This window comes from Pistacia vera, unplaced genomic scaffold (genome assembly GCF_008641045.1).
Source record: "Pistacia vera cultivar Batoury unplaced genomic scaffold, PisVer_v2 Contig928, whole genome shotgun sequence".
NCBI classification, from domain to species: domain Eukaryota; kingdom Viridiplantae; phylum Streptophyta; class Magnoliopsida; order Sapindales; family Anacardiaceae; genus Pistacia; species Pistacia vera.
Genome location: NW_022196810.1, coordinates 1 through 24080, shown reverse-complemented (window position 1 = coordinate 24080; position 24080 = coordinate 1). Strand labels below are relative to the sequence as shown.

The 24080-nt window shown below is 34.5% G+C and overlaps 4 protein-coding genes and 1 long non-coding RNA gene across 6 annotated transcripts; 2 read left to right on the top strand and 3 right to left on the bottom strand.

Annotated features, from left to right (window-relative positions):
• The first annotated feature begins 2686 nt into the window (after positions 1-2686).
• Positions 2687-4009, top strand: LOC116120193 (early nodulin-like protein 1). Of its 2 annotated transcripts, XM_031406136.1 has the most exons (3): positions 2687-2770; positions 3104-3276; positions 3351-4009. In XM_031406136.1, exons 1-3 carry the CDS (start codon positions 2751-2753, stop codon positions 3800-3802), a joined length of 645 nt encoding a protein of 214 aa, XP_031261996.1. In that variant the 5' UTR covers positions 2687-2750; the 3' UTR covers positions 3803-4009. The 2 variants fall into 2 exon arrangements, with proteins under 2 accessions (XP_031261996.1, XP_031261997.1); XM_031406137.1 differs by lacking the exon at positions 2687-2770 and having other exon boundaries at positions 3084-3276.
• Positions 4010-4071: 62 nt separating this feature from the next.
• LOC116120192 (protein disulfide-isomerase 5-3-like) lies at positions 4072-9810 on the bottom strand. Its single transcript, XM_031406135.1, has 15 exons — positions 9611-9810; positions 8886-8976; positions 8564-8658; positions 8236-8293; positions 7555-7739; positions 7383-7440; positions 6940-6980; positions 6728-6802; positions 6444-6500; positions 6060-6126; positions 5816-5965; positions 5427-5648; positions 4613-4774; positions 4429-4506; positions 4072-4335 (listed from the first exon to the last, which is right to left on the bottom strand). The coding sequence occupies exons 1-15, from the start codon at positions 9649-9651 to the stop codon at positions 4258-4260; spliced, it is 1458 nt and encodes a 485-aa protein (XP_031261995.1). The 5' UTR covers positions 9652-9810; the 3' UTR covers positions 4072-4257.
• A 548-nt stretch (positions 9811-10358) lies between these two features.
• Positions 10359-13181, top strand: LOC116120194 (electron transfer flavoprotein subunit alpha, mitochondrial). The gene is made up of 8 exons (XM_031406138.1): positions 10359-10535; positions 10629-10811; positions 11074-11285; positions 11504-11667; positions 12111-12269; positions 12473-12525; positions 12743-12883; positions 13017-13181. The coding sequence occupies exons 1-8, from the start codon at positions 10461-10463 to the stop codon at positions 13092-13094; spliced, it is 1065 nt and encodes a 354-aa protein (XP_031261998.1). The 5' UTR covers positions 10359-10460; the 3' UTR covers positions 13095-13181.
• A 1404-nt stretch (positions 13182-14585) lies between these two features.
• Positions 14586-15437, bottom strand: LOC116120188 (vascular-related unknown protein 2-like). The gene is made up of 3 exons (XM_031406132.1): positions 15003-15437; positions 14843-14911; positions 14586-14729 (listed from the first exon to the last, which is right to left on the bottom strand). The coding sequence occupies exons 1-3, from the start codon at positions 15360-15362 to the stop codon at positions 14586-14588; spliced, it is 573 nt and encodes a 190-aa protein (XP_031261992.1). The 5' UTR covers positions 15363-15437.
• Positions 15438-19187: 3750 nt separating this feature from the next.
• On the bottom strand, positions 19188-19725 carry LOC116120189. Its single transcript, XR_004126508.1, has 3 exons — positions 19673-19725; positions 19387-19584; positions 19188-19319 (listed from the first exon to the last, which is right to left on the bottom strand). It is a non-coding gene; the product is annotated as an uncharacterized LOC116120189 (long non-coding RNA).
• Positions 19726-24080: the final 4355 nt, after the last annotated feature.

The window sequence follows — 24080 nt, the reverse complement described above, 5'->3', positions numbered from 1 at the left end:
AGAGTGCGAGAAGAGCGCGTGATCATGAGACTTGGTTTCTGACATGTCATAATTTTACGGGAGATATTAGTTAAGAAGTTCTTGGGATTTGTCAAAACAGGGATTAGGAAAAAGGGTGCTTGTACCACCCGCTTGTGGCTGCGCGTGGCTATACTATGGCAGGCCACTGGCGGCCGTGGCAGTTAATATATCGGTAACGTGAGCTAACTTTTTTACGTTGACTTTGGCCAAGAAGAATTAGTCCAATTTTCTCCATTTGGGAAGTTGACATCTCTTCCACTATTTTGTTTTTAATCGAAAATTAGTCAAAACACTCATTTTCTCATTAATCACTCATTTTCTCGTTAATTTTTCTTTTACACATACTTTAATTAATTTTTTTAAATCTTAAAATTATTAATTAAATAAAAGTTTCAATGACTATCCCTATTAACAATCGATAAAAGATTCGAATTTAAAACCTCTTAAATAATACATTTAATATTCTTTCTTGAACCCTTAAACTATTTAAAAGTAGATTTTCTCATTATTTTTATTTCAAATAACCCAATTACCACTTTTTTATACTATTTTAATCATCGTTATATATATATATATATATATATATATTTGATTTTTTATATTAAAAATATAAGTTTGATGATACAACGGGTAATTTACCAAAAAGGAATTCACATTGAAGATCACCGCCACCCATTTAATTTGTGTTGTCAATCTTGACTGCGGAATCTTCAAAAGCAAATAATTTAATTTAGTTAATCAGCTGTCTCATATAAAATAGTGAGGGCAATTATAGCTTTTAAATAAAATGAATGGTTGTTTTAATACTTGTTTGTTGGCAAAGGAGCAAAAAGAAACGAGAGGGTCCATTCATTATTAGGATAAGTGGGGATATGGGCAATGGCCATATGGGTTCATCACAATCTGATTTCATTATATTATATCTAAACTCACATAATCAAATTTTAAATTTTATCGTTTTCTTGGCTCATGTTTGGCTTCACCTCATAGAGAGCAAATATTTAAAGAGTAAACGGCTTTTTTCCACCTAAGGTTTGCCTTAATGACACTTAACCTAAAGTTTATATTCTGTTAATATTTAAAATATACTTCACTTTCTCAATTGGCATTCAGCAAGTTATTAAGAGCCAAAGGAAGAAAGATTTTCTAGAGTGGAGGCCGATGGATTGAATGATGGTGACGGATTGAATATCTGCAGCCAGAATCAACTAGAAATCAGTTAAGAACAAGAAACGAGAAATCAGGTGCAGAAATGAGAGAGGTTTTGTAAAGAAGAGATCGGGGTTCAAATGGTGGTAATAGAAAAAATCTTCGCCGTCATAATCAATTGGAAATCAGCTAAGAACAAGAAGTGAAAAATCAAGTGCCAAAGTAAGAGAAGTTTTGTAAAGAAGAGATCAGAGGTTCAAATGGTGGTGACAAGAGAGAATTTTTGCCGCCGAAATCAACTGAAAATCAGCTAAGAATAAGAAACGAGAAATTAGATGTCGAAGTGAGAAGTGTTTTGTAAAAAAGAGATCGGAGGTTCAAATGGTAGTGACAGAGAGAATTTTCGGTGTCAGAACCGGTCGGAATTGGCTTTGGTATTAACGGAATATAAACGTTTGGTAGAAAAGTGGTATTTTGAAACTTTTTGGATGGAAAAGTGTCGTTAAGGCAAACCTTGGATGGGAAAAGTAGTTTACTCATATTTAAATTGTACATGGATTGAAATGAACTAAAATTTCCTAATATGTGTAAGAGTAAGTAAACAACATATTAGTTAGACAAGTATTTGATTAGTAAAAAGTGAAATTTAGTAAACCAAATTGTCGATCCAAATTATTGAACGGTTAGAGAAAACAATGGGGTAAATCGAATTTGTTATGTGCCCTCCTAAATCAATTAATGGTTGAATTGGATTGGCAAAGATAATGTTAAATGTAATGAGTACATGGGGAAGAATGTATTAAACAAAAATAAGTTAGCTCTTAGATTTATAAGGGTGAATGGGTCCCGCTTGCTCATTTGCAACCTGACCAATGATGAGATACTACGTCGGAAGTTGTGAGAAAATGTTGTGAAATTGAGTTGTAGATCTAGCCTTATTGTATCACCTAAAGTACTAATTTTGGGTAGTTGACAAACACTATTATCATGACATACACTACTTAAAATTGCAAGAATTCAAGACATAACATGCATGTATCTATGTGCATTTTAGAGATATATAGCTTAGTCTTACTTTTAACAAATGACATTTATGAAGGCCATTTGGTGAAGCATGTTAATGTTAGTGGCAATGAAAAGATGACCATAATTATCAAATTTATTCGTTAGTGAAGAACAAGAGGTGGTAGGAAATGTTGATGTTCATAAACTGCCAATCTGCCATGCATGGATGCATGCAGATTATTATATAACCCATTTTACAAGATATGAATATGCTGTATAGATATCAAGTAAAGTATAAGTAATAAATCCACACCTCAAGAAACATGAAAAAGCTTCAAAGGGCTCAATATATGCTTTGCACTTCATGCAAGTCAAGAAATTAATTCAAAAAAACACACAGAATAATTAAAAGTAGCAAAAGCTTCTCTGCCACATCTTGTAAAGTTCTTCCCTCTCTTTCCCTACAAATACCCTCCCCATCTTCCCAGTTCTGTCACCTCTCCATTGCATTCATTCACCAACTTTAAACATTTCCAGGTTTCAGTCTTCCATTCGTTAAACTTTTTTCTTTGGCAATGGCTAGCACCATTTTGAGATTAGATGACAAGAGAAGCAGAGCATTTCATGCATTGGGATTCCTCAGTCTCATGCTTTTGATGCAAAACTGTGCTGCAAGACAGTTCCAAGTTGGCNCAATATATGCTTTGCACTTCATGCAAGTCAAGAAATTAATTCAAAAAAACACACAGAATAATTAAAAGTAGCAAAAGCTTCTCTGCCACATCTTGTAAAGTTCTTCCCTCTCTTTCCCTACAAATACCCTCCCCATCTTCCCAGTTCTGTCACCTCTCCATTGCATTCATTCACCAACTTTAAACATTTCCAGGTTTCAGTCTTCCACTTTGGCAATGGCTAGCACCATTTTGAGATTAGATGACAAGAGAAGCAGAGCATTTCATGCATTGGGATTCCTCAGTCTCATGCTTTTGATGCAAAACTGTGCTGCAAGACAGTTCCAAGTTAGCTGGAGTGTTCCCTCTAATAACTCTACTCTCAATCAATGGGCTGAAAAAAACCGATTTCAAACCGGGGACTCGCTTGGTAAGTTCTACTCCTTGGTGATTCTCTGATGTAAACATTAGTATTCTGTACTTAAAATGGATGGTTTTGTGCAGTGTTCAAATATTCATCTGGCCAAGATTCAGTGCTTGAAGTGACAAAGGATGCCTATGACAACTGCAGCACAGAGGTTCCTTTGGCAAAATTCACAGATGGCCACACTGTCTTCACTTTCAATCACTCTGGGCCTTTCTACTTCATCAGTGGCAGCAAAGACAACTGTCTCAAGTCTGAGAAACTGATTGTGGTGGTCTTGGCTGACAGAAGCAACAGCAGTTCCAAGACAAATGACACAACCCCACCAAGCCCATCCCCGTCAAACTCGACCGACATGATCACACCGGCTCCAGCCCCGGCTGACGAGAATTCTCCACCTGCAGGGCCTGTGGACATCAACCCAACTCCAGCTCCTGAGGCTCCACCAAGTACAGCTTCTTCAACCTTCATTAGTCTCATAAACTCTATTGGGGCTTTGGCGGCTGCTTCATCACTTCTTCTGGCATTCTAAGTTGACAAATTATAGCTTGCATAAAAGCATCGTTTGTTTGGGGTTTCGTAGTGATTGTTTTCAATTTTTTTGGCCGCTTGATTTCTCCGTGATTTTTCGAATAAGTGGGAAGTTTGAATACTCTTTGGTGTGCTTGTTAATCAATTTAAGTTTAAGATGAAAGTACAGTGTATATGTAACTAAATAAATGGATTCTATTCTATGTGATTTTTTTTTTTTTCGTTTGATATGAAAATCAACCACAGAAAAAATCACTGCAAACAATGAGGTGGAACTTTTAAAAGATAATCACCTACTGAAGCAAAATGAAATAAGTAAAAACTTATCGTGCTTCATTTTACATCTGAATATGGGCACATTTTAAATGTTTTAACAAGATAATCCTCGCTCCTCGCTAGTATTTGAGCACGGAAAAATTAGTGTTCTTTACAAAATAAAAATATTTCACTTTTCTATCAAAAATTCTTGCCTAGTTCGACTTTTTTCATCATTCTGATTGTATTGTGCAAAATTGCATCCAAAATCCCAGCAACCTGAAACCCACAGGGAAGGATTATATACTCGGTAATGATTATATGAAACTTTTAGATGAACTAGAAAAAAAAAATGAAAATAAAAATACCAACCGTGAATACACCTCCGATTATAGCGCAGACATTGGTGATGAAGTGTGAGAAGGACTTATGATTTTCTGTTATCAAAACCTGTTAAGAAAGGAAGATAAAGAATAGGAAAGTATAAGATTAAAAGCACTTTACCTTCAGAATAAGTAAAGCATAAATGATATTATCCAATGATCTGTTACTTAACCTGCATGGGAGAGAGCTCAAAATGGAACTTTGCAACCGGTATATATACAGTCTGGGTTAAACTGCTGTGGGCTGTGTATTCATACTCCTCAACTAATTTATGTTCAGTGGAAAATCTTGTGGTGATCACCTCAGTTTTAACTACTTGAAGATAATGCTCTATCTGCAAAGGCAACAGTTAGAAAACGGAATCAATTTTGCGGTAGTAAGACTCAGGTTGAAGGAGTTCTGCAGTGCATTGTCCAAAACAAGAGCATGAGCATGTATCTTTGGAGCTAATATGTATTCAAGACTCTGGCAAATCAGAGCTGCTTAAAACAGACCCGTAAAGTTTGGTATCATTAATGCCACCAAAATTGATTAAATAAATGACTGAACAAAAAAACATCACAATGTTTGGACATCACAGGCTCTTACTTCACTATCTTGCCTTCTGGCAGACTGCAATCATGGCCAATATATTTTCTAGTTTACCATTTCAGAAAATTAAGTTAGTAAATATTTTGATAAAAGATGGACAAAATGGTAAAGCGTACATATACATCAATGGAGAGTCCTAGATACCCTATATCATGGATCCACTCCATCTCTATGCACAAATAATCATACAGGTTTAGATAAAATATTAAGCAGACAAAACTGCATCATACCCTAGGCTATGCATATTCTAGAAGTCTATTGCCTTGTGCCAATGTGGCTTTAAATTGAGATTTATTCATTATTCAACACATTGACATAGAAAGAGTTTGCAATGTTGTTGTATTAGCATTCAAGAAACAAGTATAAATAAGGACCATATGAAGTCATGGACTTACAGTAACATTTGCACCAAAATCACGAGTATTTATGAATGACCGACCATTCAGCCTGTCGTGGCTTCTACCAAGATATGGTATCAATCGCTGAACATCACTCATGACCTTAGGAGAAAGTATCCGGCCAAATGAAAGATGGGTTATGACATGTGACAGGTTCATTTGAGAAGTATCAAAGGAATGGGCTCCTGAGCGAGCTGAGATGATAAGGTTACCAGGAACCTGCACAGTAGAAGATAGCTTAAACACTTAAAAGATGCCCCTTTAATATAGCTACATTACTATTTCCCTTTAAGTCAAGACAGGTCAAGCTCATAATAGACATCACAGAAACTAATTAATTTCAGTTTTCCTCAACTATCCTATACACATTTGTATAAAACGTTTACCTTCTTTACACGCACATAACCTTCAATCCTGCATCCTCCTGCCTTTGGTGCTGGTCTTTTGGCATTCTCTGCAGAATTTTTGCTTTTATCCTCCAAAGCTAGCTTCTGAGACCCCTCCCTTGGTATAGATGCAACTAACTCTTCCATCGTCTGCAAGGGGCAAAATCAACATATAGCCAAACAGAAGTTTATATACATATATGTGTGTGTGTGTGTAATGATGTCCAATTTAAGCATGCTTCACCTTGACCAGGCTATCTGTGTCTCTATCTCCATAATAGGATTCATGCTCATGGTGTCCATGGTCTTCCCTGTAATAGTTGAAAGTTACAGCTAGTTGTCAAATAATATTACATAAAAACAGCAACCTGAGAACAGATCCGTACACGAATATAACATGCAGAGACAAGTTGAGAACAAATTAGTGTTATAACTTTTGATACCATATGACACAATACAGTCAAAATATATTTTCAAGTGACAAATCTAGCACTTGACAAATATTGTCTTCAATATAGACAGTGAAAAGCTAATGTACACAATTTATTTGAAGAAAGAAGAATAAAACAAGAGAAAGGAGGCATACAGAGGCCAAAAATAGTAACAAACATGAATATGTGTTGTTTACCTCAAATCACTTCCTTTACGGAATATGCGAATGGATGGATAACCTTGTATATGATGCCTGAACATACATGATGGAAAATATGTCAACATAAGTGATCTTGAGAATAACTCAAACGTAATGTATTAGGAAATGAATGTGAAAGAGAGAAAAGTAAATAGATATCAACCTATACAGAAGCTATGAAAAACATGGACCGATGATGAAATTGATAATTCAGAAAACATAGTCCTTCCATTTCAAAAGAAAATCAGCTAAGAAGTTAAAAACATTGATAAAGGAAATACCTCCTACACAAATCAATCTCTTCCGTGCAATCAACCTTTCCCAAAAGAATACGTCCATCCATCTCAGGATCATATCTATAAAAAGCAAAAATATATAAGACAACCTGGATAGCAATCTGTCAAAACAAAGCTGCTAATTCTAAGGCTGACTGAAATGAAGACTATACTATATACAAATCTTATTAAGGAAAAGCATCAACAGAGGTCAAAACCTGTCTCTTATTGTTTGGGCTGCTTTCTCCCATGATGGTTTCTGAAAGAAAAAAAGAAGTGGTGAGGCAAAAATCAAGGGAGCATAGAACATACCACATAAGATTGCAATGGTTTATTGAAAGAAAGAGCTTTTGATAACAAGTCTAACCATGCATGTGTCGAACAAAAAACATCCATGCATGTTTTTTCGACAAACATAGGTTGTACTCACATACCCAGAGTTAGATTAAACAATGAATTCTTATACATGCACAAATGAGCAGAAATACAAATAAAAGGCCCGTCTGAATCATTTGAAATATCAGATTCAGCAGCTATATTAAACTAAACATAACAAAGGACCTAATCCAACTTGCTATCAGGGAGGCAACAACTATTTCAAGAGAAAAAAAAAATGGAAGGCTTGAAGATAAATTTGATAGAGAAGTAATTATAGAAATACCAGGCGTTTACTCCAGTAGCACCAAGGAGCAAAAAAATTGACAACTAAAATAGGATACCTGGAAAAGAAATGTATAAGACATATTAAACATCAATGCCAGAACAAAAAATCTTCTGATCAGAAAAAAGAAAAAGGAAAATTAAAATTTAAGGGTCAAGACTGGCTCACTTACTGGTGGGAGAAACTATCAAAATTGCTAGCAGTTAGCGTCGCAGAACCTTCAGCAGATTCTTCATCACCTTCCTCTCCATGCTTAAGGAAATGTGAGGATGGTACTGAGTGAAATTCGGAACCAGTGGGTTTTAAGTCATGATCTATTGAAAACTTGCGGATTGTTTTTGTTATATTCAACCTGTTCTGAAAACAGATGGACACAAAGTCAGCCAGTTCATACAACATCAAACATTAAAGACTAATGAAGGTTCGTAGCAATAGGGTAGAAGAAATGCATAACATGATGGATAAGTTCCTAAAAGAATGACAATGCAAAACAGGAAAAAAAAAAAAAAAAAATTGATTACTACTATGATATACACACAATTTTCTCCATTCTCCCCAGAAAAGAAAAAATAGATAAAAGAAAAGGTAACGATCAAATTTTCCTAGAATATGCAATTTCCTTTGACACACTTCAACTGCAAAGATATTTATAAGTTAATCTAATGTATTAGTGGAGATTTCCATTGACAAGCAAAATAAACGACTCCCTTTGCAAAAAAATTGGAAATATCTGATCTAATTCCATGAAATCAATAAATCACTTAGTTTGTTAGATATGTAAAGGAAGTACAATTTTCCTTTTGCTAGCTATATATAAATGGATGAGAGAGCACATCAGAACATGAAAACTTACAGTTCCCAACACGTCACCCACGTCAACTGATGCGAATTCACATGAGAGTGAAGGAAAACTACATGACAAGTTGAAGATCATCAGCCAATCAAATTCATAAGCAAACAAAACAATATTTTTTGGGAGACAGTATACTCATAAACATTGCAGACTGTGAGACAAAGTAATTCACTGAAAAATTATTATCATCAGTAGCATCCTTGTCAAAAGAGCTTTGCCAACAACTTAGAAAAGTTCAAACAAGACAGAGAATGCACCACCTAAGAGACAATTTAAATCCACTTTCTATTAAGTTACAACATCAATGACGGACAGCAAATAAGAGCACCTCATATTAAAATCGATTCTTAAGAAGTCCCCATCAGTACTCCTGTCAACAATAACAGCTGTAGATGTGGTGACTGTTAAATAATTATTCAGTTCCTGCAAAATGAGCCCATTAGTAAGATAAAAATCACCAAAGAAGCAGCGTAACCAAAGAAAAAGAGGAATATACCATACCAGCTGAAAAGTAAAAATGAACTCAAAGAGTAGAGAAAATTATAAATTGGATACAGAATAAAATCAACAGAAAACTAATCATGACAGTATAAAACCAAACAACGTCCGATCTAGATAATAATATACTCAATGCTACACAAACTGCTTACCATTCCAAATAAAAACACCATGGCGAGGGCTGCTACTATGGATAATCCTGCACCAGACAGTGATGCCTCCGTCAAATCTCTTGGAATTTTCCTGTAAACCAAAAAGAAATAAGTTATTTTATAAACTTTAAAACACTATTAAATGAATCAATATAATTTTAATTCACCTCAGCTTACCAAATAAAATGAAAAAAGAAAATTCAAACAGACTCACAATTGGGTTCATCATATATTTCATAACCATATTTCTCCTTTTAGCCACAAAAAATTAAAAAGGAGCGTCAATAAATTAAATAGAAACCAGACTACTAAAATTCCCTGTCCAAATGTTCATAGCATTCAAAGGTCCTGTCAAGTCTCAGAAGCACTCAGTTCAAATATTTCTTATAACATTACTACATATCTCATCACTACTTATAAAACTAATGACATAAAATTCATTCACACAAAAAAATCCACTTCAGCACAACACTACAACTTCGCCGGAACTAAAACAGTCACCACTTCATATCGCTCCTCCGAATAACTCACTAAACCACAATCCCAACACACCAAAATCCATTCACAAATCCAGTAAAATTTTCGCGCCAAACTATACAGTATCCAAAACAACAAGAACAAAAGCAATATAAACAAATTCAACATAAAAAAAAAACAAAATCATATTAATATGATGGAATGAATAGAAACTGAAGCATGTATTGAACATGAAATGCAGATCTGACCGGTAAAAATCGACGGATTTGAGCTTCGCGGAAGAAATCATGATTGATCTTTAGTTGCGGAATCAGATTTCACACAGAAATGAAATGCGAGAGCATAACAGATCTGGTGGTTACTACGTAGCTAGACAAACCAAATCGAGTGTTTCGCTAATTCGCTCTCTATATAGACTTCGCTCTTTGTCTGGTGCGGTTTTTTTTGTTTTTTTGTTTTATCATTTGATGTAACCAATTGTGGACCGTTGGATTTGAAGATCCTTGACCTGCGGTTCTGATGTGATCACTGATCTGTGTATTTGATGCTAAATTTCCTAATATAGATGTAGTTGTACAGATCTTTTGTGTTACGAACGTTATGCTAAAACTTTTTCTTCCGTTTTTTTTGGTTTGTGTTGCCGGCTACCAGTAACCATACCGGCAAGTATGGGGTTGGTTCGAGCGCACGTACCCTTCATTTAATTAAATAGAGTAATACTATACATACATTATTTTCATACAACATTTCTCATACAACATTATGTGGCAAGATATGATTGGTTAATTTAAAATTAAAATTAAACTTTCACCCAATCACATCTTATCACATAATATTGTATGAGAAATATTGTATGGGAATGATGTATGTGTAGTATTATTCAATTAAATAATGTCTGCAGCAAGAATTAAGAACACATCTCCTACAAAACGACACCGTTTTAATATTTAGAATACCCTGAACGCAAGTTATTTTTAAACCAAACTAACTGCCAACTCGATCCCCCTTATCTGACGTCGTTTTGCTTTTCTGATAATAACAAATTCTATTTCTTCATCATCGTCTCCAAATCCAGACAGCCGTTCAATCGAACAACGAATGGCGATTCGTGCAATACTTAAACCTCTGTCGAAACGACATCTTCCTCTCTATGCGACTTCCATTTCTCGATCAGTAAGCTTCGACACCGTTTAATTATGTATAAATTACAAGTTTATGAATATATGTGTATTTTGTTATTATTATTGTAATTTTTTTTTTTAATAGGCGAGCACATTGGTTTTGGGGGAGCACGAGAACGGTTTAATCAAGGGTCAATCAGTGAGTGCTGTGGATGCTGCTAAGTGTTTGAGTGAAGACAACCCGGTTTCAATGTTATTGGCCGGGTCGGGTCCTTCTCTTAAAGAAGCCGCTCAACATGCTGCTTCTTGTCACCCTTCCATTTCTCAGGTATCTATCAATTTAATCTTTATTTCTTATTTCTTACTCTTATTATTACTTTTTTGGGGTTTTTGAAGTTGGGTGATAGGGGGCAAAATATATCTTATAATTGTCTTTAACTTATAATGCAGTTATGAAAGTGGTGTAGGAGTGGGTTAAGCTGTGTATTATTGTTCAATCTCTTGCAGATAATATGCAAAGACGAGCATTGAATGGCAGTCTTTAGATTTTAAGTTGTGGAGGTTTGAATTTATTTGTGTTTGATGTGTAGGTACTTGTAGCTGATTCGGATAAATTTTCGTATCCCATTGCTGAACCTTGGGCAAAACTAGTCCACATGGTTCAGCAAAGAGATGGATACTCGCACATAATCTCTGCTTCGGGGTCATTTGGGAAAAACATACTTCCTCGTGCAGCTGCCCTTTTGGATGTTTCTCCGATTACTGATGTTATTGAAATCTCTGGTTCTAGTCAATTTGTTAGGTGTGTTTTATTGTTCCCTGGTTTGGTTTGTCTCTTATACAATTTAAAGTATTTTCTAATTAAATGGAGCCGCTTGGTATACCTGAGGATCATTAGTTTTTGCAAGTTATCGTAGATCATTTCTGTTATTCACTAGTCAAGTTTTTCTTTCAACATGCTATGGTAGGAGCCATAGTTTTCTGCTAAACAGTTATCTGATTTGAAGGAAGCTGTTGCAGGCCAATTTATGCTGGGAATGCGCTTTGTACAGTTCGATATACAGGTGCCAACCCTTGTATGTTGACCATTCGATCCACATCATTTCCAGTGCCCCCTAGCTCAGCTGCTTCACAATCGAACGAGGCTCCTATTACCCAGGTTGATCTCTCAACCTTAGATGAAGGTCTGTTTACCTTTTTGTTGTTTGTTTAATAATTACTGTTACATTGATATCTTGTGGTTAACCACTGCTTTTTTATACCTGGTAATAAAAGAATTCCATGAGGAATGTTGTTCTTATTAGAGTTCTAATGGGAGATGTTTTGTTTTGTTTGGTTTTTTGGATTATTTAATTGAATACTTTATAATAATACTGTATTTACAAAGAAATCTTACAAAAATTTGCATATAAAGTGAGGTGGCAAAAAATGAATAGAAGAGTGAAACAAAAAGTCAAACTCATTAAATTCACTCTTTCATTCATTTTTTGCCATATCACTTTGTATGGAGATCTTTGTAAAATTTCTTTGTAAGTGTAGCTTTATTTGACTATAAATCCATTGAAATGGGAATGGGTTACTTTAAATGCTTCAAGTGTTAACATAACTATATATTTTTTTATTTCAGATTCTATAGGTAAATCTAGATATGTAAAGCATACATCTCAGGATGCAGAGCGCCCTGACCTTGGAAGTGCACGTATTGTAGTCACTGGAGGTCGAGGGTTGAAAAGTGCTGAGAACTTCAGGATGATTGAGAAGCTTGCAGAGAAACTTGGTGCAGCAGGTATCTTCTCCTATAAGACTAAAGTTGTATTGACTTACACAGAAGTTATGAAAATTTATTGCTGTTGTCACTGTTCAAGAATAAAATTGTTAACAGTGGCTGCCAGTTCATAGCTTCCTTCATGAGCAGGAGGAATGTCATAGGTGTCAAGATTCCCTTCTTTTTATTCTCTAGACTGCTGAATTTGACTTCTCTTTGTATAGTTGGAGCTACTCGTGCTGCTGTTGATGCTGGATTTGTTCCTAATGATCTCCAGGTAACAAAGTAACAAGAGTAAAAATAAAAGTAGTCATCTGCTTAGCATATTATCTGCTCATGCTAATGTGGTAACTAACTCACATGTCTTTAAAGGCTAATGTATTCATTTTAGAAGCATAGTACATACTCTATATAACTAGCGCATTATGCTGCTTCAGGATTGTGCTTTTCTTTTACTGCTGTTCTTTAATCATGATGATTGCGTTGGTTGTCAGGTTGGACAAACTGGAAAAATTGTTGCTCCAGAATTGTATATAGCTTTTGGTGTTTCAGGAGCCATTCAACATTTAGCCGGCATGAGAGACTCCAAGGTCATTGTTGCTGTAAATAAAGATGCAGACGCACCAATCTTCCAGGTGACCTTCAAAACCCTTATTACTTTCTCCATATCACTGGACACTGCTGTCATTGTGGAATGTTAGTTCTTGGTTACCCCAATCCTCTTTACCTCTTCTTGGTGTTGGCTGACTGTGGACTCTTGAAATACAGGTAGCTGATTATGGTCTCGTGGGCGATCTCTTTGAAGTGATACCAGAATTGCTGGAGAAGATTCCTGAAAAAAAATAGATCTGATGTACTTGAAGTCCAAGTGCCAAAACATTGCCATATAGTACATGGTTCAAATTACAGTAATAAAAATCAACTTTGAATAAAGCGGCTTTTGTCTTGAGTTTATGTGGGCTGGTGATTTCTTTACGATTTGGAACTATGAAAATGGCCTCTAGCCATTCACTTTTCTTTGTAAAATAATATGAAATGCTCAGCAGCCACCAAATGTCTATATTGGCTTAACTCAAATGTGGAAATAAATCAATAATAGAAACGAAATTTATTAAAAAAAAAAAAAAAAGGAGGGATTTGGTCGGCTAAGTGGGGGTTGTTAGGGGATGGGTGAGAGGTTAATATCAGTAATTATCATTAAGAGGAAACAACTCAATTGCTGTAAGACTAAAAGGAGCCGAAAGCCAATTTTAAACAAAATTTGTTTGACCATTCAAGTTTAAAAGATAAGAGATTTTGAAATTACTTACCACATTAGTCATGTAATTTCCTTCCTAATTGTTGAATCAACCCACATTTTGACTCATCTTTTCATATTTGATCAACACACTTAATCATACAATTAGTCAAATCCTATTAAAAGCTAGTCATTAGAAGAATATTAAGGCTCGCAATGACACAAACAAGATGTTACTGATAATTGATTATTGATCTTTCGAAGATCATTGAATTAATCCTCCAATGAAAAATGTTTTACAGTGAAGTAACTTTTAACGATGCTAAACTCGTTGGATATTGTAAATCCACAGATGAAATATAACCTCGTCAAAAGGAATAAAAAATGGTTTAGGGTTTGTTTGGGCTTGAAATTAAATGAAATTTTTTCATAGCATGATAGGTACATATAATTTCTTGCAATAATACTAGCTTGACATACGTCTCTCACTAATTTATCTCACAAACCGCACACGTGACACTAAGTTGGCAGTTCTCACCAGAACGGTCGCAAAATGATTTCAACTATACCTAAAAAACAGTCGTTCCTCCATAAGGAACGAACGTTATGAAATAGGAACAATCGTTCCTTGGATGAGGAATGATTGTTCTTTATATGAGGAATGGTCATTCTTGGTTGAGGAATGGCCATTCCAAATAGGCTTATGGAACCTTTATTTCATCTTATGGAACAACTATTCCTTATAGGAACGGTCATTCTTTATGAATAAAACGACCGTTCCTTATGAATGAACGACCGTTCCTTCTTAAACAACACTTGTTCATGTTTAGTTAAAATTTGTGATTTGATGTGTAAAGCCAACTCAGTGCCACATGAGAGAAAGTAGTGAAAGACGTTTTTCACCTAGTATTTCTCAATTTCTTGGTAACTATGAATGGAGTAAATAACATTGTTGCATGGAGATGGAGAAAGAAAATATAACAGAAAAGATCTCCCTTCAATTATATACAAGAACATATTTTAGTTCATGTAATATATAACACTCATAATTTCATGGATTGATATTCATAAAATCATAAAATGAAAAATTATAATCATCATCAGCCTATATATTTAACTAACATTGATAAAGGAACTAAGCAAAGACCCCTCTTCTTCAGTTCTGATTCTTCTTCTTCATTATTACAGTTACTATTATTATTTTCTGCTCTACCATCTCGCTGAGCAGAAGTGCTTCCTTTCTCCTGTATACACAAAATCCAAAAGCACTTTTTTTCATTAATAAAAAGCCACCAAAAAACAAGCTGCATGACAATATCACAGAACACCAAAACCATGAAAATAAATTTATAATTACCTGAGAAATGTCCATGACATCTTTTGCTTCTGCAGGCTTTCTCTCCAGCTGGTTCATCAGACTGTAAATCTTTTAAAACATGAGAAAACAAAAATAAGAGATAAAAAAAATATATAATATAAAAGATTAATGAATAATAATAATAATTATTATTTCTGACCTTTGGACTGTTAACTGGAGAACTAGCAGTATCCTCCAAATCGTTATCAGCAACTTTTGTTTTTCTTTTCTTGGAGCTCATGATCGATCTTTTATTACGATCATGAACATCGTGATGTGGATGATGATGATGATGAGCAGCAGATTTTTTCACAAGCACTGAAGAAGAAGCAGCATCAGATATCAAAGAGCTTTCAGGACTTGAAGAAAAACAGCTGTTAATCTCTTCATTGTATCGAGCATCATCATTATCACCATCAAACAACTCATCAAAATACACAGTCCACCCACTCTCCTCCTCCTCCTCCTCACCATAACTCATAACTTTGCTCATAGGATTGCTCACAGAGTTATTATCCATCTCTCCAAAACCTAAAATATTCAAACTTAATGATGGTGATTGATGAGTTGGAGAGAAGCTTCAGCTAGAGCAAAAGCTAGCCCTCCTGAAGAGAGAAAGATATAATAATACAAGATAGATGAAATAAGAGTGAATGCATATATCATATATGTATATTGATTATAAGAGAAAGGTTTGAGAATATTGGGGAAGTAGTGGGCCAAAGAGAAGGAGTTGGAGAAGTTAAATTAGGGCATAAATACATACTGGGATTTGACCTTTTTTGGTTTCTACAGATTAAATTAGATTAAACCAGCAGAGATTTCATTTGCCAAATTCTTGAGAGTGGACTTATTTTCTCCACTGATGAGTGCGTTGAACCAGTCATTAATTCAATTCGACTCATCAAACCCATATATATATTTATTATAATTTTGCATGGACTTCTTTTGTTTTTCTCGGTATATTTCTTTGATTTTCATGCAAAAGATTAGTTATTAATAACATTTACAATAACCCAATTAAGCTTCTCTCTTATATATGAAACTTTTTGATGAAAATTAGTGATTTAATTGCAAATACATCGTGAGAGAGAGAGAGAGAGAGAGAGTTCATTGAATAATTCTTCTCTGTATAGTCAGCTGTTGAAAAATAATTAATGGAGGCCTGACCTCCATCATTTAGATGAGGAATAATGATGATTAAGACTATGACTTTAGAAAGAAAAAAACTTTAAAATATAACTCATGTTTTATGACGACGACTTTCCCTATCATATTGTCACCATATATATTTTAAATATTTGAAGAACTCTTTTATTATTCGTTGGTTTGGTACGGCTGATATATATAGTTGAGTTTAATTTTATAATGACAAGCAATCGTTTGATATTGTTAATTTCTTTCCTTTTAACTAACTTCACACCTTATTGGATAGTGAATACCAAATTATACCCACTTGAAAAATGCTTCAGTTGTAGAGAATTTCTATTTGATACTCAAATCATTTTGCTTCATTGAAGTTGTTTGTACCAGGAACAGAAAAATAATTTAGAAAGATTTTAAAACTATAATCATGATTTGTGAAAGCTTAATTAAGCAATGACCTAAAGCAAAGATGGGGCTCAAAACTTTGTATGAAAATATACAAAAAATTCTTTTAGATGAGCCAAGAATGAATTATTGTCTTGATTATGGGAGATNAATTCTTAAAAATATATAATGAATCAATTAAACAAAATAAGAAAAAAGAAAATGCTTTCTTGATTAGAACTCAAGATTTTCAGCATTGAACTCACTTTTCCATGGCTTGTAGTTCGGTCTTGAAGTTGTCCAGGAGGTAATCTTCATCTCCGATCAGTTGAAAATGTCATTTCCAAATTAAATTCACCCATAACCTTTAATCTGTAACATTAATTATATATTTTTTTATTAGTTTGATTTTGGTCCTGGACATCAAATGATAAAAATGTAACACAAATGAAACAAAATCATTGATTTGAGATACTGGAGGTACATTGATGGCAATAAATTGAAGTGAAAAATATATATTTGTATGTAGACATACCGAGTGGTAATGATCAGATTGATGATTATCAGTGCTACAACAAAAGAGATCTCTCTTGCTGATTAAATGGAGATACTTTAGTCGTTATGATATATTGTTAAGCTCAATTTCTTCCATGCCACGTGGTGATATTACAAGTTACCATATTTGTTGTTTACTGATAATCCTAAGAAAGTGTGCAATAAAAACAACCACCCTAAATGGAGCAAAAACTTTTAAATGTATTATTTAAGAGATCCTAAATTTAAGCCACCTCAATTGATAATAGATATGACCTCATTAACTTTAAAATCCTAAAAAATCGCAAACTAATCTGGATACCCCCGTTCACCAAATAAAAAAGAGATAATCCTGTGTGACTAACGTCATTCACTTTGATTAGGGGGGGTGAACAGTCATGGAAGCTACAGAGCGAAATAGTCTTTGAAACGTCTGTTTAATCTAAGATCTGACCATGTTATGCGTGAATTCACGTACAATTTGTTCAAAACAATCATTGCATCGTAGTTAACAGAATGGCGCACGACTGGCCGTATTGGCTAGTCGTGCACTGACAAGCATTTCTGGCCATGGATCACATCCATAGTCGTTTCACGGCTAGATTTATGGTAATTTTACAACCAATCTATGGCCATTTCACCCCAAAGATGTGTCCATGAATGGCCATAGTGATCATTGCCGGAAACGGCCTACCGCGCACGACTGACCAGTTCTGCGCGGTTGTGCACCATTACGACATGATGCTGGCGGTCGATGGTGGTGAGTAATGGCCGATGGTGGTCTTAGGTGGCTGAGGTTATTTTGTTAACTTTTAAATTTTTGTGGTTTGGGTGTTTTACTAATTTCTCAAATAGGGAGGCTGTATAGTTATTTGGTAGACATTTGAAGACAATTTGTTCAAAATGGTATTTAATCAAGGGCAAAATAATTATAAAATCATATACCGATAATCTTTTAATAAAACCCCTAGGGAAGGGTATCAATTACCTCATACATTACCACAGTAAACACTTTTATAATAAAAGATACCCGTAATATTTTATTTTTGCAAGCCAAACATCATATCATGCAAAATAAACGAAGATTACCCATTATCTTATATGCCCCCGATCCAAAGCACTTATAGTCTAAAAATGAATGGAATGAACATTCATAATAATTAATTACATACATTAATCAATGATTATCTTATGAACACTTGCTAAATGAATTGGATTTATAAGAGGCCTACTTCCCTTGTTATCATTCACCAGATCATGAAGTGTCTTGTAAATTATTGGGACCAAAGCAGTCTTAATTAAATCAACAGTCTCTGTGATGACTTTGTAATTGCATTAACTGATTCTTGAGGGATGTATTTTTGGCTGAGGCTCTATCAATGATGTGAAAAGCTATGTGAGAAGGCTTCCACAGTTCAATTCTTCACAATGTGTAATGTTGGCGACCTATCCGGTAAAATGGCAAAGCCGCAGGCAATATATTTACACAATCTGAGTTGCACCATTCAGAATTCTGGACATTGTGACCATATCAACTGGTGCATATATCACATAAAATCCTTATATCGTTGAAACTTTCTTGCAAGTATAAACTTTCGATCTCCCTGGTGTTGCCTAGTGAAATTTGAGAGCTTTGATTAATTTAAAGGATAAATGGAGATGAGGTAACAGGATATATAGTTTACTTACATTCACTTGCAGATTGATATACGGTTCTCTGGATGTCACCATTAATATGTATGCAAGTTCTCGAATTAAACGCCACATAAACGAATATCCCACTCATAAATGCCAGAGAACACAAGTTGAATACCCGATTAAAGTACTACTTTTAAAAGATATACCCTGATTTGGGATTTCATGGCTAATTCCCATGACCATTAAGAAAATTATACTAATTTCAAAAGATGATACCTGGGTTCGGGTACTGTCATCGCGAAGGAAGTCGAATATCTCTTTGGAGGCACGGAAGCCAGGAGGAAGTAGTGAAAGCTATCTTGGTATAGGAGACTCTCCAGAACTTGAATGACACCTCTAGTCATGACCGAATGTCTTCAGCGCCACATACAGCAATGCCATCCAAGTGCTTTCATTGGAAGCACTTATATCTCCCAAAAGCTTCTTTTCATTCTCTCCCCCAATTTCAACACACTCTCTCTACCAGCTTGAGGTATCAATACTATGCAGAAAATATATTAACTCAAACATTATAAAAAATCAGTCAGTAAAGATTAGTAATTTGTTTACCTCCATCATTAGTAGGAGTTGTTTACACTAAAGTTTCGAGCCATTCACTGGTCTAATCAAAGCGGCGACCCAAGCTTTGCGCTATAACATAACCAGAAGTAACTAGAGGCCGATAAATATTGTGAACTAATCTGTTGTCAACTGCTACATGCTCAACCCATATAACCTAAGAAAAAAAGATTTAACTTTATTGAAGTAAATTCAGATGAAGTGTTGTTAGTTTATAATGTAACCTTAGAGCACCCATTTGGGATGTCTTGGATTAAGCAGCCTGATGGTCGTCTTCGAAATTTGAATGTCGAATAAGGGAATAAATTCTCCAAAGATACATCAACAACTCCCCAGTTCCAGAGGCTAACTGTTACAGTATCTTACAAAATAACTCTCTCTAGTGGGAACTAGTGCTGAAGGAAGATGAAGTTCCATGTTCTCTGGGAAATATTGTACTACAAATTCAATAACCAGTGCTTATAGGAGCTTAACAATTATTAAAATGAGATTTAAGTTTTAATTAATTACCACTTGCATTGTCCCATTATATCTCCCTCCTTTCCTTCTGATAAACTCCCAACAATGCTGCTCTTGAGATTATATTAGACATGCTGTCGACCACTGGTTCTGTTCATCACAAGGCTCCTCAAACTGATTCAATTTGATAATTAACTAACCAAGAAAAAAAATTGAAAATTAAGCATACACATCATCAGAAATTCAACAATGCTGATAGGATTCATATAACTAAACCGATTTGACGCGAAGCTTCACATGGAGTGTTCCTGGCCAAATTCTTCACATAAAATTGGCTGCTATGACTTTCATTTCAAGGAAATTGTCAGCGTTTGGGTCCCCACCTCAACCATTCTCATAATCTCCTTCAATGTTGCTCAACACTCCCAAATTCTTTCATATATTCAAGCCCATTTAGAGTCTCGGTTTCGCTACTGCCTTTTCGATGCCAAGAGGCTCCCCTCTAGAGCCATTTTTGTTAGCTCCTCCATTGCTGAAAAGGCCATCACTGATTTTGGCCTTGTTTGTACAGCTGAAACTGAAACCGCCATTAGAAGGTCACTTGCTCTGTTAATTCAGCTGTAAACTCTGCGGATGACATTGAACCAACTGAATCTTAAGACTCAACAACACTACGCGGTGAGAGCCCATAATATCTTATCATACTGTCAAGCAAAAATTTCAAAAAAAAAAAAAAAAAAAAAAGAAATTACATTGAAAAAAGGTTTTCGTTCAGAATTTTAAAGAATTTGATTTAATTACCTCGACATTTACGTCATGTAATTCTTCTGATCCCAACTCCATTGCACTCTCATCATCTGAGCTAAGTGACCCTTGATCAACAGAGCTGATTAGAAACCAAAATGAATTGAAGGAGCCTGATCAGTTGACATGATTTAATAAATAAATAAAAATAGTAATTGAAGGCACTAACACTTCGTGGGGTCCAATATAACATGATTCCTAAGAAAAATGTTGGAATGTTTAGGTCAAATACTTTGTATTTTTCATTTTCAAAGATGTAATCTGATCTTCAATTTTAGGTCATTGAGTTAGAGGAATGGCTCTTTCAATCTTCTTCTTGTTGCACATGGACTTCTGATCCCCCACGAGTGGTATGAGGGTTACCTTTTCACATGCCTACCCACGTCTGAAGTTCCACACAAAAACAAAAATTTTGAAATATTTCACCAAATCATATATATAATACATGTCTTATAATAATCTTTTTGTTTTTTGAAAGAATTAAAGTGATAAAATGAACGCATTCGATGTTGAAACAAAATGAGAGAGTGTTTATGTATCTGAATTAAGTCAAAATTTCCCATTAAGTGCTAATAATTATAATTTGTTTTGAATGGAAACAATTAATTGTCCCATCACATCGAACAAGAGAATCCAAATTAAAGTCTTTCATTTCATGCCATAGATTTCGGCTTGTTGGCTACATTTTCATCTCCTGTTTCTTTCTTTCTATACATTGCTATCGTGAATTAAAATTTACATCAGTTTTTAAATTTTGAAGACCACCCATTTGTGTTTTTTTTTTAAACAGCTGCTGGTGAAAATAAATAATTTTAACAGAGACTTTGGATCTCATGTGTATATATATATATATACTTGAAACATTGAAAAAGACTTAACGTGAATAATAATAAATAAAATGGCCCCAACAATCTACAACATGAGGTGATATCTTAACAAAAGAACATGGATCCATCACTTTGTTTAGAGACATGGTGCAGAAGCTTTACCATTCTATTATGGTGAATGATCATTTTAAGTTTTGGTCCCCAATTGCTCAGAATACATCCATTTGGAGTTTAAGTTTTTTCCTGAAAAACATATGCAAAAATACATGTACTGAATCCATACATGTGATCTTTGTTTCATTCTAGCTGGGAAAATTTTAAACCACCCTAGTGGTCCTATTATACAAACTCAATTTGCCATCACTACTTCAATTTGTATTTGATTTTTTTTTCTTCTTTTTTTATTGAAGGAAGCACATGAAATTACATTGTTGTGGTTTTGCTTTTTTTTTTTTTTTTATTCTTACTTTATTTAGTGTTTCATCTTCTTTTAGAACAAATTAATTCATAGATGGGATTTCAAGGATCCAATTGTTTCGATACAGAATGTTGAAGAAAATAATTCAATGATTTTTATTATTTTATGATTAAATAAGATTTGTTGACTTATTTCAACAATAATTAATTTTATAGCCCGTGAAAAACGGTAGCTTTTAATTAGAGAACCAAATTTTCTTCATTACTAGAACTCTGTCCTCTATCAATATCAATGGTGAAAAGTTTGCCAGAAGACGATACAATCTTAAAAAGACTCTTTGACATTGGAGTATGTGATCTACTTCAACAATATTTCGCTGTGTCGGATTAGACATCGTCGGAAAATAGCCATTTTTCTTATGGTGTTCCATATATATATATATATATAACCAATTACTTAAAAATGTGATATGAACAATCAGATTGTAAGTATGAATTGATGATTCACTCCACAATACAAATTATAGCACCAGAAAGATGAGTCAAGCTGTGTATATTTGTTTTATTATTATTATTTTTTATTGGGAAATATATATTCCTCAATTTCTTCTTCTTCATTTGCTGCAATACACCATAAGTTCATGATATCTTTGATTAATTAGTTACAGTCTTTTTTTTTTTTTTAGACTGAAGTGTTCAAGTCAGTTTGCGTACACCTCAACTAATCTTGAGGCTCATTGAATACCTTACAAATCTAATGTTCCAAGGTAAGCCATAAATGAGGGTAAGTGACTTCAAGGTGGTTTGAACCCAGGAAGTCAATGAAGGGAGTAAATTTTCTTGACCACCAGGTCAATTCCTTGAGGTTAATTAGTTATAGTTGACTACGTTGTCCCCCTAAGGTATCAGTAAATAACATTTTACCCCCTATAGTTAGTATTCCATTAGAGTATTGCTGTTTAAAATGTATATGTTAGATGACAGAAACACAAATGGAATAATGACTATAAGAAGTAAATTATTGAAATATATTTAAATTGTTTTGACTTAACATTATGGGGGTGTTTGGATCATATACTATTTTATTATAAGAGAATGTTATATTAACTGAAAGATAGACCACCTTAAAGATTATTGAGAATGTTTAGGAAATGTGTTTGGTTAGGTCGAATAAATTGGTGAGTAATATGTTTGGTTGGGAGGATAAATGGGTAAAAATGTTAATTAGATTACTAAATTGCACTCATTTTTAAATATTAATATAATATTATTTTTTTAATAATTTTTTTAACCCTCTACATTTGAAATTTTGCTAAAACACCTCAGCCAGATGAAACTTTAGTTTATAGCAAAATCACCCCCACCCACCCCAAACCACTACAGGCAGCCAACCACCATCGATAGTTAACAGAATGGCGCACGACTGGCCGTATATGGCTAGTCGTGCACTGACAGAGCCATTTCTGGCCATGGATCACAAATCCATAGTCGTTTCACGGCTAGATTTATGGTAATTTTACAACCAGATCTATGGCCATTTCACAGCCAAAGATGTGTCCATGAAATGGCCATAGTGATCCATTGCCGGAAACGGCCTTACCGGCGCACGACTGACCAGGTCTCGCCGGTTGTGCACCATTACGACGATTGATGCTGGCGGTCGATGGTGGTGAGTAATGGCCGATGGTGGTCTTAGGTGGCTGAGGGTATTTTGTTAACTTTTAAATTTTTTAGTGGTTTGGGTGTTTTACTAATTTCTCAAATATAGGGAGGCTGTAAATAGTTATTTGGTAGACATTTGAAGACAATTATGTTCAAAATGGTATTTAATCAAGGGCAAAATAATTATAAAAATCATATACCCGATAATCTTTTAATAAAACCCCTAGGGAAGGGTATCAAATTACCTCATACATTACCAACAGTAAACACTATTTATAATAAAAGATACCCGTAATATTTTATTATTTGCAAGCCAAACATCATAATCATGCAAAATAAACGAAGATTACCCAATTATCTTATATGCCCCCGATCCAAATGCACCTTATAGGATCTAAAAAATGAATGGAATGATTAACATTCATAATAATTAATTACATCACATTAATCAAATGATTATCTTATGAACACTTGCTAAATGAATTGGATTTATAAAGAGGCCTACTTCCTCTTGTTATCATTCACCAGATCATGAAGTGTCTTGTAAATTATTGGGGACCAAAGCAGTCTTAATTAAATCAACAGTCTCTGTGATGACTTTGTATATTGCATTAACTGATTCTTGAGGGATGTATTTATTGGCTGAGGCTCTATCAATGATGTGAAAAGCTATGCTGAGAAGGCTTCCACAGTTCAATTCTTCAGCAATGTGTAATGTTGGCGACCTATCCGGTAAAATGGCAAAGCCG

Coding starts and splice junctions, on each gene's coding strand:
- LOC116120193 (XM_031406136.1), top strand. CDS start 2,751: ATGGCTAGCACCATTTTGAG. Junction 2,771..3,103: donor ATGGCTAGCACCATTTTGAG/ATTAGATGACAA, acceptor CACCATTTTGAG/ATTAGATGACAAGAGAAGCA. Junction 3,277..3,350: donor TCAAACCGGGGACTCGCTTG/GTAAGTTCTACT, acceptor GGTTTTGTGCAG/TGTTCAAATATTCATCTGGC.
- LOC116120192 (XM_031406135.1), bottom strand. CDS start 9,651: ATGATTTCTTCCGCGAAGCTCAAATCCGTCGATTTTTACCG. Junction 7,441..7,554: donor TTTGATAGTTTCTCCCACCA/GTAAGTGAGCCA, acceptor TTTCTTTTCCAG/GTATCCTATTTTAGTTGTCA. Junction 5,649..5,815: donor GTTATGTGCGTGTAAAGAAG/GTAAACGTTTTA, acceptor TCTACTGTGCAG/GTTCCTGGTAACCTTATCAT.
- LOC116120194 (XM_031406138.1), top strand. CDS start 10,461: ATGGCGATTCGTGCAATACTTAAACCTCTGTCGAAACGACATCTTCCT. Junction 10,536..10,628: donor CGACTTCCATTTCTCGATCA/GTAAGCTTCGAC, acceptor TTTTTTTAATAG/GCGAGCACATTGGTTTTGGG. Junction 12,526..12,742: donor TTGTTCCTAATGATCTCCAG/GTAACAAAGTAA, acceptor GTTGGTTGTCAG/GTTGGACAAACTGGAAAAAT.
- LOC116120188 (XM_031406132.1), bottom strand. CDS start 15,362: ATGGATAATAACTCTGTGAGCAATCCTATGAGCAAAGTTATGAGTTAT. Junction 14,912..15,002: donor CTCCAGTTAACAGTCCAAAG/GTCAGAAATAAT, acceptor ATGTTTTAAAAG/ATTTACAGTCTGATGAACCA. Junction 14,730..14,842: donor ATGTCATGGACATTTCTCAG/GTAATTATAAAT, acceptor TTGTGTATACAG/GAGAAAGGAAGCACTTCTGC.